An 18,061-nucleotide genomic window follows, 5' to 3' on the forward strand; every position below is an offset into this window, starting at 1 on the left:
GATTACATGATTCATACTTTATTTTGCAATTTTACTCAATGATTTATTTCTGTTGACTTCAGTATGGCTATGTGCAGAATAGATTGGCTGACTCTGAAGCTAGCAAGGCTTTCTGAAAAAAACATTTATTATCAGGACTTGTCACATTTTGTAACCAAACTGTTTCATAAGCTGAAACTTGTAGAAAAACATTTGCTTTGACGAAATTAATTTTTAAGTTGTAAAATCATTAAAGTTTTCTATATTGGCATTTAGACTCTATCTCTTGGTTTGAAGTTATTTTAACTTTTAATATTTTGTTCATCTTTTCAAAGTTTGAAAGTTTGAATAGCAACTCTGAAACATGTCTTATCAACTGTATCCAAAGAAAATGTTTCAGCTTAACAAAACCAATGGTGTGGGTGTCACTTTTGCTTGAAAATTTAAAATATTTATACTCTGTCTGGATTTGTAAGGGACTTCAAATGTAAAATACTTACATGACAGAAAAACATTTCCCTACCTATCTCCAGTGCTTAGTGGTCTCTTCAGAGGACAGTAAACTACTAGTAATAAAATAACTAGTATTCTGAATATAGTAGTGACAAATCAGAATGAGTGATGTGACTCTAATTAACAGTTAGATAAGTTGATATGTAATTTAAACAAGTTGAGCAATTCATACAAGAACAGTTTGACAATTGTGCCCTTTTTATAAAGGATGGACGAACAATCTCTGAGTCATGGACTTTTGCCTCTGCAGCTGTCAGATTTACATGCTTGCTAAATAAAAATATAACGGTTGATCACATAATTCAGATGAAAGCACTTAATTATAATGAAAAAGCAGTATCTTTAGGGAAAGGAGGACAAAAACCCAAATGACTACATTATCTAATAAAATAATAGCTTTCTCACTTCCTCTTTCACTCAAGGAAACTAAAACTACAGCTATCTGAAGCTAGGTTTTCTGTAATTTCTCTTTAACAAGGATGTGTTCCACAGAACTGCAGTTACAGATCAGGTGGTATAGAACTCTGTTCTTCAAGAAGTTTTACTTCAGTCTTTTCTACTATTTGAGAATACTATTATTTCTTTTTGCTATTGTTGTTCCATCAATTAGTACTTAGGAAAGCTTCTGTCCCTGACTCTGTGGATGCTGTTCCATTTAAGTGGGGCAGAATCTAAATAAGCAGAATCACCTCAGAAACTTTCATGTCTGTGCTTACCTTCCAGAATACAAGTCTGCTTACCTAAAATACAGTGATGCTTCAACTGTTCTCATTTTCTGGAATTAGTTTAGAAGAGCTTGTTGAGCAGGTATCATGCAATGCTTTGAGATAAAACAGTATGCCTTATCTCTTAGGACTGTAGATTAATAGCTTGGATCAGGTTTTCTAGGCTAAGAATGGAAAGTTACTGGGGGCTGACTCCAGCTCCTGTGCAGAGACAGCTGTAAAAGGTCAGCCATTATCACTAGACAGGCCCCTACTGTTGCTGGTGCCTAGCTCCTGCAGAGTTGGCATAAAAGATGTTGCTGAGTTTTGTTGTTTCTCATCCTATACTGTGGGCATCACTGTTTGTGAGCTGGCTAGGTAGATGAGTTAGCTGTGTGGTGTTAGATCACAGCAATCTCTGTGAGGATGGTCAGGTACAGCTCAGTTATTTCCTACTGCTCCGTGTATGTCTCTGCTATGGAACTTGAATACGGTTCAGAATTAGTTCTCAGATCTCTTGGTGTTTTCAGTATCTCATCCAGCAAAGGGTTTGTAAACTCCTTTGTGTTTTGTCAGTGATGTTTTTACTCCTGGATCTGTTAATCATGTCACAGAGAATACCTGCTTTCTCTGCTTACTTGACTCTTTATGTGAATGAGACAGGTTAGCTTATTAAATTTCATTTCAGAACGCAGACAAAGGGTGGTGTTCCCTTCCAACCCAGACCATTCTATGTTTCTATGATTCTCTCTAGAGGAAGAGACGCGAATCAGATCTTCTTCTTGCCTGTGTTATCAATCTTTATAAGTACTCGAGGGGTGGGGCCCAGGAGGATGGGGTCAGCTTTTTTTTCAGTGGTGCCCAGTGACAGGACAAGAGGTGATGGGCATAAACTTGAATATAGGAAGTTCCAGCTAAACATGAAGAGGAACTTCTTTACTGCAAGGGTGCCCGAGCCCTGGGACAGGCTGCCCAGAGAGGATGCGGAGTCTCCATCTCTGGAGATATTCAAAGCCCATCTGGATGTTGTCCTGTGCAGCCTGCTTGAGGTGATCCTTCTCTAGCAGGGGGTAGGACTAGATGATCTCCAGATGTCCCTTCCAACCACTGTCATTCTGTGATTCTGTCATTCTGTGATTCATTTGATTCTCCAAGTAGCTGCAGTATAAATTTAACATGTGTGTAGGATGTATGATTTCACCCAGTAACTGAAAGCAACACAAATTTCTTAATCAAAGGGATGTCCAGTCTTCTGAAAGTACTGACTGTGGTCAGCTACTTACTGAACGAGATGCTGATGTGTTTGAAATGATAAACTGGGTATTACCCAGTAGAGAGAAATTGTGTCTGGATGGCTACTGAGGTTCCAGACCAGAATCACCATAGAAATTTAAGTGAAATATCCCTAGCATATAGCTAAAATACCACAGGTGGCTGCAAGAATAATTAGGCTATTTGGTTTTGTTCTCCATACAATGCCCCAAAAAAGAGAGTTGAACCCCTCCCTATTGCTCTGTTTCAATGTGGCATATCCACTTCAAAACAGAGCTTTGGATATATGTAGGTCTGATTTTACATTCTTTATGAGACAGAATTTTGAAAGATTAAAAGTGTCCTCAGTAATTTTAAACTTAGAGTTAGGCTTTAAAATTATTTCCCTCTGGCAGGCCACAGGGGCCACATGAGTCCACACAGCCATGTGCCTAGGTGCTTAGTTTAGCATTTAAATCAACATGCCAAGAGTTTACACCTTGTAAGAGATCAAGTCTTTGATGATCAGGATAATCACTCTCTATGCATAAATGTGCTCATGTGTTAATGCACACTAATATTTTCTCTGCAATTAGACAGGCTGAAAAGAAAATAGTCTCATGCAATATATTCAGAGCTGTTTTACAGTTCTCAGGACTTGCTGTAGGGAAGATCTCTGTCAGATTAAAACAGCATTGGAACTTGTGAGCCAAAAAAGTAATTTCTGATCTCTGCATGCCATCTGTATAGTCTCAACAGGCAGATTAAACCCAGTGCAATTGCTCTGCAATTTTTCTGAGGAGGAAGTCATGAAGTACTTATAGCATGACTAGATATGAATTGATTTACAATTGAGAATATTTACTTTTACTCTGTAACTTTGACTAAAAGACCAGAGCATTTTTTCTACAAACTGATTCCAGTGCAACAAAGGATAGAATATATGCCACATGCTTAATTTAATCCAGAAAATAGTTCTGTTACCTTCAGAGAGAGCAGATACGTGCTTAAAATCATATGCCTTTTCAAATTTGTTGTTGTTTATGTAATAATAATACTTACCTTAGTTCCCTTTGAATCACCAAACTGGTCAGAACACCTAAGAGTCCTCAGTATTAAGTTATTTATAGCTCTCAGGCTCTGCTCAGACTTCAGATTGCAGAACCTCTTAGCTCATACTAAAATAATAACAGTAACAATTACAGCCTTATTGTTCTTTGACAGAAACCTTTTGAAAATCCTGTCAGCAAGAACTCTTTTTATCTCAACAAAACACAATGTACAGGTCCTCTGCTCTTAGCCCCAGGATCCTTTAAGAAGAATCTAATCTTGTCCAATTGCAGTATTATTGACGAGTGAAAGCTTTTTTGTGCTTCAGAATGCCTTTCAAAGCAGCACAAACAGTATTTGTTCATATAATGTAAGCCCTTTCCAACTGATCACTGCCATTATGTCTCTTTAGACTTCTAGAATTTGTTTGATAGGGAATGCAAGATTATATCTATGTAAATCCAGAATTCTGATTGAAGTTGGACATCCAAAATTGAATAAAGAGGGCTTAAAATGTCTTTCCAAGCATGGGCTGGACTCATCCAGACCTCAGTTATACAATGGAGACATACTTTCTGAGGAGAAAATTTTAAGCCCTGCAGCACTTGCTAACAGTGTGCTGGGGCACTGAGTATCAACGGACAGAGCAAACAGTCTATAGTGTATCAAAAGACCTCATTTTCTAGGAGTTGGCTTCTCTGTCCCAGCACAGTATCAGCTGGGCCTGATTTTCCTTTCTTTGTGATAACCTTAGTAACCACTGTCTTAGAGTGATTCATGTAAGAATAGACTAAATGGCTGAATGGACTGTAGAGTTCACTCTTCTCACCATCAAAGGAAGAAAATACTGGCATATTCACTGCCACGAGCACCAATTCCCTGCACTCTTGAGTAACACTCCAAGTGATACAGCTTGGATTATACTTATTAGTATCAATGAGGGGAACATTTCCATGCCCTGTTTGTCCCAGAGATTCTTTGGCTGCAGACTCTGTTTTCATTCCCTTCTCATTTCTCCCTTCATATATCATCTCTCTTTTTCCTCTTGTACTTCTGTTACTTGTTCCTTTTATTCCCTCTTCCATACACTTCTCTTTTTTTTTTTAACTAAAACACCCTCTTTCTTACTTAGAACATGCCATAGAACAAGTCCAAGACCTCAGGAGACAGCAGCTGTTCAAGTATGGGAAATATAATGTACTCTTGGCTCAACCTTTTTATTTCTGATAGTTCTTCAGTACTTCCTTCCCCTCTTGTTCTGCAAGCCATTATAATCACCCTTGATTTCAACTAGAGCCTACTTGGATATTGAAGAGCAATAATGGCAGTGATGAGTTGGAAAAAGTTCTTACCATGGTTAGGTCAATTAAGGCTTATTTGTACACTTGGGCACTGACAACTATATAGGCAAATATTGTTTGTTCTACTTAAGAACAATTACAAAGAAAAAAAAAGCTTTCAGTCATCAATAATGCTGTAATTGCTGAAGGCTAGATTCTTCTTAAAAGATTCCAGGGTTAAGAGCAAGGGACCTGTACATTGTGTTTTTTGAGATAGGAGTTCTTGCTGACAAGATTTTCAAAGGGTTTCTGTCAAAGAACAATAAGGCTGTAATTGTTAGTGTTACTATTTTAGTATGAGCTGAGAAGCTCTGCAGTCTGAGCAGATGCCCCAGTGCTACATGTGAAAAAAGGTGCCATTAAACATTTGGAACGTGAATGTGGCATTAAACAATGTAACATTATGCAAAAATTAAACATTTGAAAAATTATTTCTGTGGAAAAAATGTTGATTATCTAGTGTTTGTCTGTACATGCAGCAAAAGCGGCTGGTGTTATGAATTGGAAAACAAATTAACAAAACCTGCATGAGGTGAAAGTAATTCTAAAGCAAAATGCTAGTAGAGAAAGAAATAGCCATTTTGTATAGGGTCTGTTTTTACAGATGTTTAAATGGCTATTTAAATATCCAATAATTTTTATAGGTGAAAAAATGCAGAAATTCTTCTCATAACTTTTGGAGAATTTCTACACAGACTTTATCTTCACATTTCTTTCATTTAAGTTTTATAGATGTCTTTTCCCAATGCCCAACCTTTTTAACTGACTTTCTAGGCAGATGAAACAAAATACATTTGGCCCTGGTAAGCAACAAGGCAATTATGTCTATGTAAGTCAGCCTGGTTTGAAGGTATTTATTTGGGCCCTCTTCCTATCACATGCTTTAATTCAGTCACACACTTTTTACTCTTTATTTTTTCATTCAGTTCACAATCAAAATATGACAACAGAATTGTAGATGTCAGTGAGATCCCAAGCAGGAAATTCTCATTATTCTGAGCCTTCCTCCTACAGGTACATGACCTGACTTCCCATACTATCACCAACAATTAATAATTTCAATTGGGAAACAATTCCAGATGAGTTCTTTTCCAGAAAGGTCAAATTGAATTCAGTGGGAGAAAATTAAATTACTTTGACCATAATAACTTGCTGTTTTCTACATTCTTAGGATGATGAATATAGATTCCACAGGTCATGATTTCTCTCTACCCATATACTCTCTTTTGGAATGTGAAAAGACAAACTCCATCTCTAATTCTCAACAAAGATATAACTGGTATGCTGGGATTTTTGAAAATCATAATTCATCTTTCTTCTTCAGGATGATTTTCCTTACAAGTTCTGTAATATGAGGTCTTATTTCTTCAACAGTGACAGTAGAGTCCCAGGCCTTTACTACTTTCCCATTGGGGTCCACCAGATATTTCCAGAAATTCCAAGTTGGTTCTTCTCCTGTAGAATCTAGGGGGGTGGGGAGGGGAGGAGGGAGGAAGTAAAAGAAAAAAAAAATAAAAAGTGGAAACTTAGAAAATAAAACCATATTAGTCCATTCCTGACATTTGTTCATGTCAATTTGATAAACATCATCTCAGAGGAAGAAGGAATGTAAATTTAAGAGGGAGTCCAGACTGAATAATAAGATTAATTTCCTGACAGGGAGCTTTCACTAGACAGTAGCCCCCTGGAGACTTATGCAAACAGTCAAGCTTGAGAAAGAAAGACAGGAGAAAACACTGTAATTGGTGTTAAAGTGTATGCATGCTTGTGTCTGTGCTATATAGGTATCTGAAATAGTTGAACATCGATAGGAAAATGGAATTTGGCATAACAACTTAGCTGTGCCAGGACTAACATTTGCTTGCTTATCCAGAATTCTTCCTCCAAAGCACCCATTGTCACGTGCTTGAGAAGGTTGTTTCAAGCAATGCTACCGGAAGAAATAAAAAGTAAATGTCCCAGGAGGTTTCCTCCCTAATCCTCATTTACTAGTTTTCCCCTCCATGACCACATACTCCTTTTACATGAATCAGATTCTTATCCTTTACTATTCTGCTACATGACTAACAAAATTTTCAGGCTTTGCAATCAGAGCAGGAGCCTCTAACAGCACAAGTACAGATGCTACAGACAAATTAGCATCTTCTTCCATTGATTATACATTGGGCAAAATCTTAAAAGGAATCAGAAGCTATTTCAAAGTATCATGGTGACACAGGCAGACCTACACGGTCGTCTATCTTGTCATTATGCTACATAATTACACTGGCCCCAGCAGCCTGCCTTTGTGTGTGGACCAACAGACAAACAGAAGTTTTGCAAATTTCATTTGATGTCTGCCCTAACAACTCCACTGGGCAAAACAGAAAGAAGATTAAAGGGAAGTTTGTCTAGCAGAAAGATCCATTAGAGATGCCTGGAAGGAGGTGTGCTTGGGACAGCCAAAAATACTACTACCAACGCTCCTTTACATTCAGTGGTACGTGGGAGAACACTGGTGCTGGTGAGAAACAGCGACATGGTCCTTGAAGAATGCAGTTCATGTGATACTATGCCATACTGGGCTTTATTAGAAGTCATTGCTGGAAGACATTTCCTTCACATTGGTTAAAGACTGACATTTTAGTTTAGCATTTAAATGAAATTTAGAGCATTTGTTCAGTGCAAGTAGTGCCTTGAGAGAGAAAGTAGTTCCTTGGTTGAGAATATCCTGCTTTGCAGTGTATTTTGTCAGCTGCGTGCTAAGAACCAGCAAAACCTTTTCGGGTCTCAGTGCTAGCTATAACACAGATCAGAACTGGAGGATCTGTACAGTATGGCTATTCCAGTGCTTGCAAGGAATGAGAAAGGGGGTATTCAAGGACATCTCTTAGTGCCTAGTTTCACTTTTGGACTGTTGAAGTAAATTATGTAGGCGCTTTGCTTCCACTTATCCTACAGCTCTTGAGATGAATCTTATAAATCCAACCCACAGCAGTCATGTCACAGAAGACTGCAAAGTGGAAAAATGAAGATCAGCTGTTTTATGCATACAGGACAATATTTCAAGACCTGTATTCCATGTAGTGATTTATTAGACGAGCTTTTACAGAATGTTTCTTATTGTACTGTCTTCATCCCTTTTCAGAAGGTTCGAAAAAGGTGTCAGGGGTAACACAGAAATCCTGTCTTGTGCAGAAAGGTGGGACTACATGACTTCTGACCTCTTTGAGCCTGACAATTCTGCACTATGATTCTGTGAATGCAGTCACAGATACCATTTTTTCTTTAAGCTGGTATTTTATGTCAGAGGAATTCTACACTTGGGAAACAACCCCCCAGTGTTCCAGATTACTCACCAATTAAGTACTTGAAGGCAGGAATTGCACCGGCTCCGCTGACTGCAATTTTGCTGAACATAGGAAAGGAGGCACCGTAAGTTTTTCGTGCAAAACTCTCAATTTCTTTGTTAGTGTCTGGTTCTTGCTGCCCAAACTGATTGCATGGGAATGCCAGCACATTGAAATGGTACGGGCCGAGGTCTCTCTGTAACTGCTGTAAGGCCTTGTAGTGGCTATCTGTATACCCACACTCACTCGCAACGTTGACAACTAGCGACACCTGAAGAACAAGAGAGATTAAAAAATGTGCTGCGTATGTCAGTTTTCCAATAGGTTTGGTTTTTTTAAATAAGGTTGTCTGGAGAACTGTGACTGAACAAATGTCTGAAACTACATCAAGTACTGTTCACAACAGGAAGTTTTAATATTTCCTTTATGTATTCCCATTTGGCAACCATGAAGATAATCAATATACTGCTATGCAATCTTAATTCCAAGTTCACAGAGAATCTGTATTTTTGCATTCTGCCTTTTGGATATTTTCTAAGCATATTTAAGAAATGACCACCCAGCTAAGGTATACCAAGTTCCTTTAAAGAAGGGTTTGGAAGTTTCATAGAAGCTGGCATATTGGTTTCATTATCATTAGAGTAAGACAGCAGTGCTGAAGGACTCAGCGCCATAAGAGGAAAACCTGAAGCCTGGACACATTAACTGACCTGATCAAAAAACACAGCGAGTAGCTGTAGGGCAAGAAAAGGAAGTAACAAATCCTGGCTCCGGGTCTCACACTTCTGTGTCGGCGACCACTGGCTTTGATTGATCTAAACGCTGGATTCTAATGTTACTATTGTTCCATATTACTATGTGTGTGGTTTTATACAAAATATAACGGTATGTAGGAAATATGAATAGAGTACCCCAAGTCAAGTCTAATATATGACAATTAAGGACTACATGCGTATAGTGTTTTTAAGGCCAGAAAACAAACTGCCATATAAAAGGCCACAATCTGAGTAAGCTATGGGATACCAAGATGAAATCCCTTGAAGGGCTAGGAAAAAGTAAAGAAAAAGCTAAGGGAATGTTGGTCTTTATCACTTAATACATTAGACATCAACAAATGGTTTTGTGTATTTTGTACCTTGTATAGGTCTATGGCTATATTTAAGGTGCTTTTAGAGCGGGACTGTTCTCCATGGAAGACAGATAATTTTACAAAGGAGAAGTTGATGCAATCTTTGTGGTGCAATGTGTCAACAGAGTACAGTGACCTTGTTCGGGGCCAGGTTGGATAGGGCTTTGGGCAACCTGATCCAGTGAAGGGTGTCCTTGCCCGTGGCAAGGGACTGGAACTGGGTGATCTTTGACGTCCCTTCCAACCCAAACCATTCCAGGAGACTATGAATCCCTGTACACTTTCATGCAAAATATGATCTAGAGCCATCTAACCAACTCCCAATGCATCGCATTCACTCAGCCTATATTTACAAGCTCTACCTGAAATTTTAAATTCAGTCTCAAATACAGTGGCAATGTAAGAATTTATTGTTGGAGGTTTGGGGGAAATAAGGTTCCATAGGTATTATATTAATATTTTAACAGATATGAAAGATGACTTGCCAATTAAAACAATTTAAAAAATCAAGCTTTTAAAACTTGAATTTAGGAGAGCTTAAAAGAATTCACTCAAATAGAAACAACAATTTTAATTTACAGCTGTTTAAAACCAGTGATGACTCAGCATGGTGGTGTAAAGGCATGGGATCTCACACTGCAAATGGTGCAAATGGTGCAAACTTCCAAACATTCTGCCACAAAAGAGGAAAGAAACTACATGCAGCATTTCTTAGAATGGCAGACACATTATGCTTCTCTTCTTTCCTTAGAAAAATGCATTATATTACTGAATTCCATAATTTACTAGTGCAAACCTCCTTAATTGTATGCGTAACTAACACATGCAATTAAAAACCCTTTCAGGATTTATTAATATTTCATATAGGATGCTTAAAATTATTATTTAAAAATCTTTACCAAGTTATATTTAAGGTGCCTGGCACCACAAATGATTTTTTATAACAACTGTCACTCTCTTCGATCTCATGAAGAGGCTGTACTTTGATTAATTACAACTATTGAGGATTAAAATTAAGTTCAGTATGCCTCTTGACTGACTTTAGGCTCTGAGAGTGCAAGTCAAGTACACCACCTAGTGTGCAGTGCAAACAATTCATCCTGGACCTCACAAACTTAATTTAAACTGAATTCTGTATTAGCCCTCTTCTGATGTCTTAATACTACATTTTCCTTCCCTTTGCTTTGAAAACCCATGCATTCCAGTAGTGAACTGATTTATTTAACATTGCAAAAATAGTGCTTGTTTTACTTAATGTTTACTACCAGTGTACCTCCTTCAGGTACATCCTTGTATGTCGCTGGAGAGATGCTATCAGCTTCAAGTAACCCTTTGTGGATCTTTTAGCAGAGACAGTAGATACTTAGGATTTTAGACCTGGAGTTTCTTAACTGGCCCCATCTGACTGATGGAAGAACTAGCCACAAGTGTTAGATTCACCAACCCAGAGAGTTGTTACCTTCATGGAAAAATTTGCAATACTTTACACAGTAATTAAGTAGCTATACTCTGTATTTATATACATTCAGTAATACTACATTCTCAGATCACAGAGCATGGTGATGCAGAGTGCCTAGCATTACTTTTGGTAGTAAAATAATACTTTACATTGTTGTAGTGCCTAATACTTTTATATTATTATAGTACCTTTGGTTCAAGATTTCTAAAGCACTGTGCTAACACGACTTAATTACACTTCAGCACACTGTACTTAACTGTGTGGTAGGTAGGTAGGTAGGCAGGCAGGTAGGTACTATTATATCTAGATAGGTATAAACACAGCAGCAAACAGTTGATGCTTGGGAGTTCTGACTCCCAAATAGGTACTATTTTGGGGAAGAATACTGCCTCTTACAGTGTATCTAATAGAGCTTATAAAAAATAAACTTTATCGAATTAGACAGGTAGACAGATGAGAAAGACAACTAATCTTATTTGAGTCCTGCTGATTTTTTTTTCCAACCATACATTACTGCCCTTCATTTTTAATGCAGATGGGTCACATCAGTATGGTAGCCTGCAAAAACATAGGGGCATGGTTTTCTTGTGCAACAGAGTATAACAGAGACAGCTTTTTGATCTATTTCACTTCTACTACTCTTTTTTCCAGTCATAATAGTCCCTGCGGGGGGGACCTCATTGCAGCCTTCCAGTACCTGAAGGGAGCTTATAGGCAGGAGGGGATTCGGCTTTTTAAAAGAGCAGATAATGGCAGGACAAGGGGGAATGGACTAAAGCTAAAGGAGGGAAGGTTTAGATTAGATATTAGGCAGAAGTATTTTTACAGAAAGAGTGGTGAGGTGCTGGAACAGGCTGCCCAGAGAGATAGTGGATTCCCCGTCCCTGGAGGTGTTCAAGGCCAGGATGGATGGGGCCCTGGGCAGCCTTGTGTAGATCCAGGCCTGGAGGTTGGTGTCCCTGCCTGTGGCAAGGGGGTTTGAGCTCTATGATCCTTGGGGTTCCTTCCAACCCAGACCATTCTATGATTCTATGATTCATTTTTATGTTTTCAGGTAGATGTAATGTCACACCTGATTTTGTAGCATGTACGCCAAATTTTTAGCATTCTGGCAATGTGATTTCTTATGCCTTCAGAAAAAAAAAATCTGTTATTTAATTTTTTTCATTTTTCTTATTTCAGAATTGTTAGTGCATTTCTTACTATGTAATGGAGGGTACTTGTGTTTTGTATCAAGATGCACTTGAATGGAAAATGAAATAATATCACATATTTTTTCTTTACTGAGAAAAACCATCTCAATCATCTCAATACACAGTAATTTATATTAATAATGACTCATTGAAGAAAAATTCTGGAAGTCATTAATGGCCTTGATTATTTCTACTTAGCATGACTCTTGCGTTTTTAGAATTAGTAGACTTTTTAAATATGCATTTTGGAAGCTTTTTGTTCTTTTCAATTCCCAGTTAGTTTCTTGACTACAAATTAAGCAGTTAAATAACTAAAATAGTTGAGTGACTGGATTGGAGAAAATGTTTTCTCTGTATCTGCCAGAAAGCTTAAGGCTTTTAAAAGCTGGTTTAGCAATTAGCAGAGTATTGTTCCAGGGGCTAGCTGGTGACTCACTTTCTTCAAAACACCAGCAGCACATACTTAGTACTTATCTATTATTTGCTTTCTTTTAATAGCTTTAAAATATTAAGATAAACCTACATCTTAAAATTTCTTATCTAACTCCAGATTTAAGCAGGTTTATTTTAAGATTTAAATGGGAGTTTTAATTAACCTTTGTCTACCTTGATACTGAATTCTGACAACATAATGATGACAGAAAGGGATATTTTATTGCATGCTTTTCTTTAAAACTGCACACAAGCGTTATCAAAAAGCAGCTAGTCTCACCATTAACAGGCTCTCTGATTGCAAATCTGTTTGTTCCACGCAGAAGCTGGTCATCCCTTTTTTGGAATAAACTATTCTGTATGACCTAGCAGAGATTAAGAAGTGCCATTCACCAATGGTGTTACCTGTTCTAAGGTACAGCTCTAAAGCTCTCCCTTATGAAACCAGTCACACTTCGAGGATGGCCTGGTATCAGAGCACTGCTGGAAATACAGATGCACACCCCTAACTTAGTGTGGTCTTGAAATACCAGGGCAGGCTCTGCAGCTTGTGCCAGAAGGGATGAACACTCACAGGTCTCTGCAGGGTGGCTTTAAGAAATTTCTCCCACTTTTCCCTTTAGTCCATGTGGATTCTGGCCCTGACATTGAGAAGCTACAGGTGGTATTTGCTTATTCAGGCAGATTTGGAGATGACCTGCAGACAAAACATGCCCCAGTAACAGGATTTATTGACAGAGCCTTTGGAAGGAACACCTAGAAAAAAAGCAAATATTGCTTAATATTAAATAGGCTCCATGTTTTTTCCAAGACAGATATTTGAGTGTGTATTGGACCATTTCTGGTCTGAATTCTGAAGGGGGGGAGGGGTTTGACCAGATAAGATTCAGACCTCTCATTTGGTCCAAATCTACCAGGATCCCTTTCTACTGAGCTCAGGAAAATGCGTGTATCCTCCTGTGGGCCTTCTCTGCCTTCCTGCCAATGTTCTAGTGAACTGCTGCTGTGGTCTATTGAGCTCAGGCACCTAAAGCACCTGAAACATGAATCAAAGAATAAGAGCAAAAGCAAGAACTGATGCTTGCCTTTTTGGGCAGCAGCAAATCTGCTGCATTGCCTGGCTGTATCACAGAAGATGTGTCGCTCATGTGAAAAGTTGTGGACATTTGTGGGCTTTATGCTTCTGTAACTTGTGAATGTGGCTATAAAAGTGGATAGTATTGTGCACCCTGTGTCCTAACTTCCCTTTTCACTTTCCCACTGACCATCTTTCCTAGATGGTCAGACCACTAAAACCAGTTAAAAATCAGGTTACATGCAAGGAAAACTCTGCATAGAACTCCTTAAATGAAATTTAAAAGACATGATTAAGGTGTATGTGTGTCTACATGCCCTTCTTTATATCAGTCTTGTCACACTAAAAAGTGGCAAGGGGAGTAGCATGATGTTGCTACAATTTCACTATACGCTGATATTAACATAATTACTTTATAATCTCCCTTGCTTTTATACTAATTATTGTGAAATCTGTTAACTCCATTAGCCAATAATTAAATATCTTCCTTTTTTTTATGCGGAACATTAACACAGAATGAGGTTTAGGCAAAAATAATTTACTAAGTGTCATGCAGTCAAAAAGCAGCAATGAGCTCCAAAAGTAAGTTACAGAGATAAAAACTTCCTGAGCTTCACATTTAATAGCCCCTAACCCCGTGAAAATCATCCTGCTGAATGAAAGGCAGGCAGGCAGTTATTCCCTGCCTGCCACGTCTACAGGCAGCAGCCTGCACAAGGAAAAGACGCGGGGACACACAACAGCGGTTAGACTGCCAACGCTTTATTTAAAGAATGCACAGAGCTGCGGAGCGGTATCAAAGGGAGCATGCACGCAACACTCCAGATCAGCTACAACTAAGAGCCGTAACCCCAAGTCTAGCTGCACCCGCGCACTGAGTTAATGTACAATCTCTCCACCCCCGCTATGTTTTTGCAGACATGCAAGGACCGGCTGGTTAGTGAGTCGGGGCGAGAGCTGCCCGTCTCCGTGCAGACTTACCGAGCCCCTGTATTTCTCCAGAGAGACTAGTTTGCCCCTGATGTTTACAACTTTGTAAGTGTAAAAATCAGGCTCTTTCTGCTGCGTAGCAGAAAATGCTAAGAGCAGGAGCGCTGCAATTGCGAGGAGCATGGCTAGAGGGATGAGGAAAACTTTGGGGAAGGAAGAGGAAGGCTTGTGCTCCACAGTGCCCTCAGGATCTAGCATGCTGCACGGCCGCGCTGCAGAGACACTTGCCACGATGGGAAAGCGCTGCCGCAAAGAAAGGACTGCTGCAAACGGAGCTTTTGCAACAGTCGGGCTTGTGCAAAGGGTTAGGAGCTGTGTCCATCCCAGACCTGAGGAGGATGTCTTCATGGAGGGCTCATACTCTGAAATGGTGTATTTTGTGGTCGTAGTGGTGTATGAAGTAAGGCCATTTATGGGTACATGACAAATGAAAGTGCTGGTTGGCTCAAGAACAGTTACACAGCACGTGTCAGAGATCTGCTTTAACTATGTCCCAGGAAAATAAGGGGTAGTGTTGCTGTGACTTTTGATGGGTTCACAAGTACCATTTTTTAGCATACTAACTGTAGCATCTAGTAACTACGGTGTAATGTCAAAGGATACCAGTGGCTTGGTTGCTAGTGGTTACTGATGCAAGTGCTCTGAACAAGAGTCACAGCACACAGTCAGCACAACCAGAATTACAAACATGCCGTGCAGAGCATCATGTGAAATGGAGCACCGTTAGCCAGGCCTTCAGGGAATTCATCTCTGCATGCACTGGGTTGGCAAGGAGTGGCCAAATCACTGGTCTTCACGGTGTGATCTGGAAGAAACCACATTACCAATAGAGTTTTTAAGCAAGAAAGAGGCATTAAGCATCAGGAACTCAATTTGGTTCCAAAGCTTTCAGATACGCAGTGCCAAACCACTGCTCAGTCCACTGAGTGCACTGATGCCATTCTTGGGTTGTCTGCAGGAAAAAATAGCCATTTGTACAATTTGCTACGATGCCTGCTGGAAGGAAAGGATTTGTATATATAAAGTAACAACAATAGAAAGCATTTGATGGTCATTGATTTCTTCTTGGACCGAGAAACTGGTCCTCCACGCCTATGACTGATAATTCTTGGCAAAGAAAAGCAAAATGTAGTGATTTACAGAAAACAATTAAGTAGCACATTCAAGGCATATTGGAAATCTATCTTTTGAAGAGAAAATTACATTTGGTAATCTCATTTTGTGATTTTATTTTTTTAAACTGAGTTTTGGTAGATCTCTGACATCTTGATTAAATTTGCTTAGGTAATTCAAGTATAAGTGCTGTTACTATAAGTGAAGAAGCCATGTATAACTAGTTGAAAAATTCAATTCAATTTTTTAAACATTTGAGATTTTTCATGGTTTTATATGTTTCAGCTTAAGTAGTTATCCAGCATCAAGAAATAATGCAATATACTAATAGAAAATAATCTTTTATCATGCTGTCTATGAGGAAGATACACTGTGCTAAGAATCCAATCTCTGCACAGGTAAGTGCTATCTGTATACTTTCCTGGCTGTAGTATTGAACAAGAATGTTTCTTTTAGATGACAGTTAAGTATGATTTCCTCATTTTCTAAATAAATTATGTAAGAAGCTTTAGAGTTTCTTCAGACACAGCTGGAGACAGAGAATATGGCTTTAATATAGTATATACATTTAAATAATTTTTAAAAACCTAGTAAGTCCTCAAATTATTAAAAAAAAAATCCAACAATGAAAATAATTCAGCATGAGTATTTTTTTCCCCAGAAAAATAAAAATAAATCTACAGTGCACGTCTACATTGTTTAGGCACAATGATGTAGTAGTTTTGGTATGGGACTGAGAAATGAGGCATCATGCTGCAACATTTTGCTCTGGAAAGGAACTTCATAAAACCTACTTCCTATAGCTTTATGATTATTGTCTCTGATTTCTAGGTAAAATTTAGTGGCTTTTAGAATTGTATTTTCTACAAACTGAGCCCAGAATCTACAAGTTTTTGATCACTGGCACTGAGTTGGGAATTCTTTAAATAATGGCCAGCTGGCAGTAGAATTCAGCTTCCTCTTTTCTATATTGCTCTCTGCAATAAAACATTCTTTAGCATCAGCAAAGAAGGAAGAATTGTTCCTGCATACACACAGAGGCCATGTCAAAGAATGTTTGCTTTATAATGATTCAAGTTTTCAAAGCCAAACTGCACTAGCATTTCATATTAAAGCCTATCCAACTATTTGAACTAAATGTGATCTATTCTAATAAATTTCAGCTTGCAGGAAAAATGCCAGTCAGGTTTGCAAACTGGTGTGTGTTTGCTCCTTGGCGTGTCTCAGTGTTGATCTAGGCGGACTGTAGGCAGTAGCAAGTATAGTTACTTTTGCAATTTACTCTTTAGTATAATAAACCTAATAAAAATTGTTGTTGAATAGGACTGGATTGAAACCACCACCCAGCTAACCTCAGCTGTCCCCACATGGGACTGCAGCACTGCAGGTTCTGTCACTGCTGACCCGCACTGGATTGCCCCGTGCTCCTACACGTGGAAGGCTCTGCACAGCATCCCATTAGCAATACCCTGAGCTATCCAATACTCATTTTGCAAAATGCAAACTTTAAGTGAACCACAAAAAAGCAGATTAGCTCTAAGGATTGCACCAACTTCACAATATAGTCAGAAGGACATCTTGCCAGTTTTTATAGAATCCAGTATTACAGATTTTGCAACTTTCGTTTATCTACACAGACCCTCTGAGGTGGTGTTTCCAGCACTACTATTCACAGTAATTTTAATACTTTCCTTTGACCCCCTTTAAGTTGTTCAACATTAATCTTTTATGCGCCTTGTTTTTCTGGAAAGGCCTCCTTTGCCTGGGTTAGGAAAAGCCGACACAACATCTCACTGCCAAGAAGAGGCAGTACTGTACTGGATCACTAGAGATTTGACAACTTCTTTATGTCACCCTCCAGCAGTGCCAAGAGCCAGGCGGGCTGGCTCTTCTCCCCTGAGGCCTGTGAAACTGCCAGCAGACACACTGGCCAAGATGCTGTCCCAAGCTGCTGCAGGGGCCCCGTTTCCTAGCCAAGGTCAGGGAGCTGGGAGCCATTTCCCCCCAGCGGCCTGTTTACCACAGGCTGCTTTGTGTGGAGGACACCATCCCTTCTCCACCAAACAGCAGCGTCAGGAGCAGAGAAAGGGCTGGGGAGAAGTGTGGTGCAGCCCCTCCATGCAAGCCTTAACGCTGCTCCGGGGCCTAGCGTGCGTGGGGAGAGGCCTGGGATGAAACACGGGGAGTGGAAAACATTGGGGTGCCCGTAGCAAGTGGTGAAAGCACTGCAGAGCTGCTCATTCCAACGTCCCTATTCCCTACAGGGGAGGGAAGCCGTCAACGCCTGGGAAGATGGGAAGAGAGCGCTCCCCCAGCGGAGGGGCAGTTTTGATGCTCAGGGGGGACTCCCCCGGCGATCGGGGTCGAGCCACACAGGCCCTGTCTGACTACAGCCGTGTCGGTCGGTCTATCTGTCCGTCCCGCGCACAGCCGGCAGCGCGCCCGCCCTCCAAGCTCCCCCTCCCGCCCTCGCCCCACAATGCATCGCGCGGCGCGGCTAACAT

At 39.6% G+C, this 18,061-nt stretch overlaps 1 protein-coding gene across 1 annotated transcript; it reads right to left on the minus strand.

Moving 5' to 3' along the window:
- Nucleotides 1-6,137: 6,137 nt before the first annotated feature.
- On the minus strand, nt 6,138-14,642 carry GPX7 (glutathione peroxidase 7; the record flags this gene model as incomplete). The annotated part of the gene is made up of 3 exons (XM_084265839.1): nt 6,138-6,301; nt 8,176-8,437; nt 14,436-14,642. 3 exons carry the CDS (start codon nt 14,640-14,642, stop codon nt 6,138-6,140), a joined length of 633 nt encoding a protein of 210 aa, XP_084121965.1.
- Between the last annotated feature and the right edge of the window lie 3,419 nt (nt 14,643-18,061).

The sequence above is a fragment of the Gallinula chloropus genome (assembly GCF_964237585.1).
Source record: "Gallinula chloropus genome assembly, chromosome: 6".
Taxonomy (NCBI): domain Eukaryota; kingdom Metazoa; phylum Chordata; class Aves; order Gruiformes; family Rallidae; genus Gallinula; species Gallinula chloropus.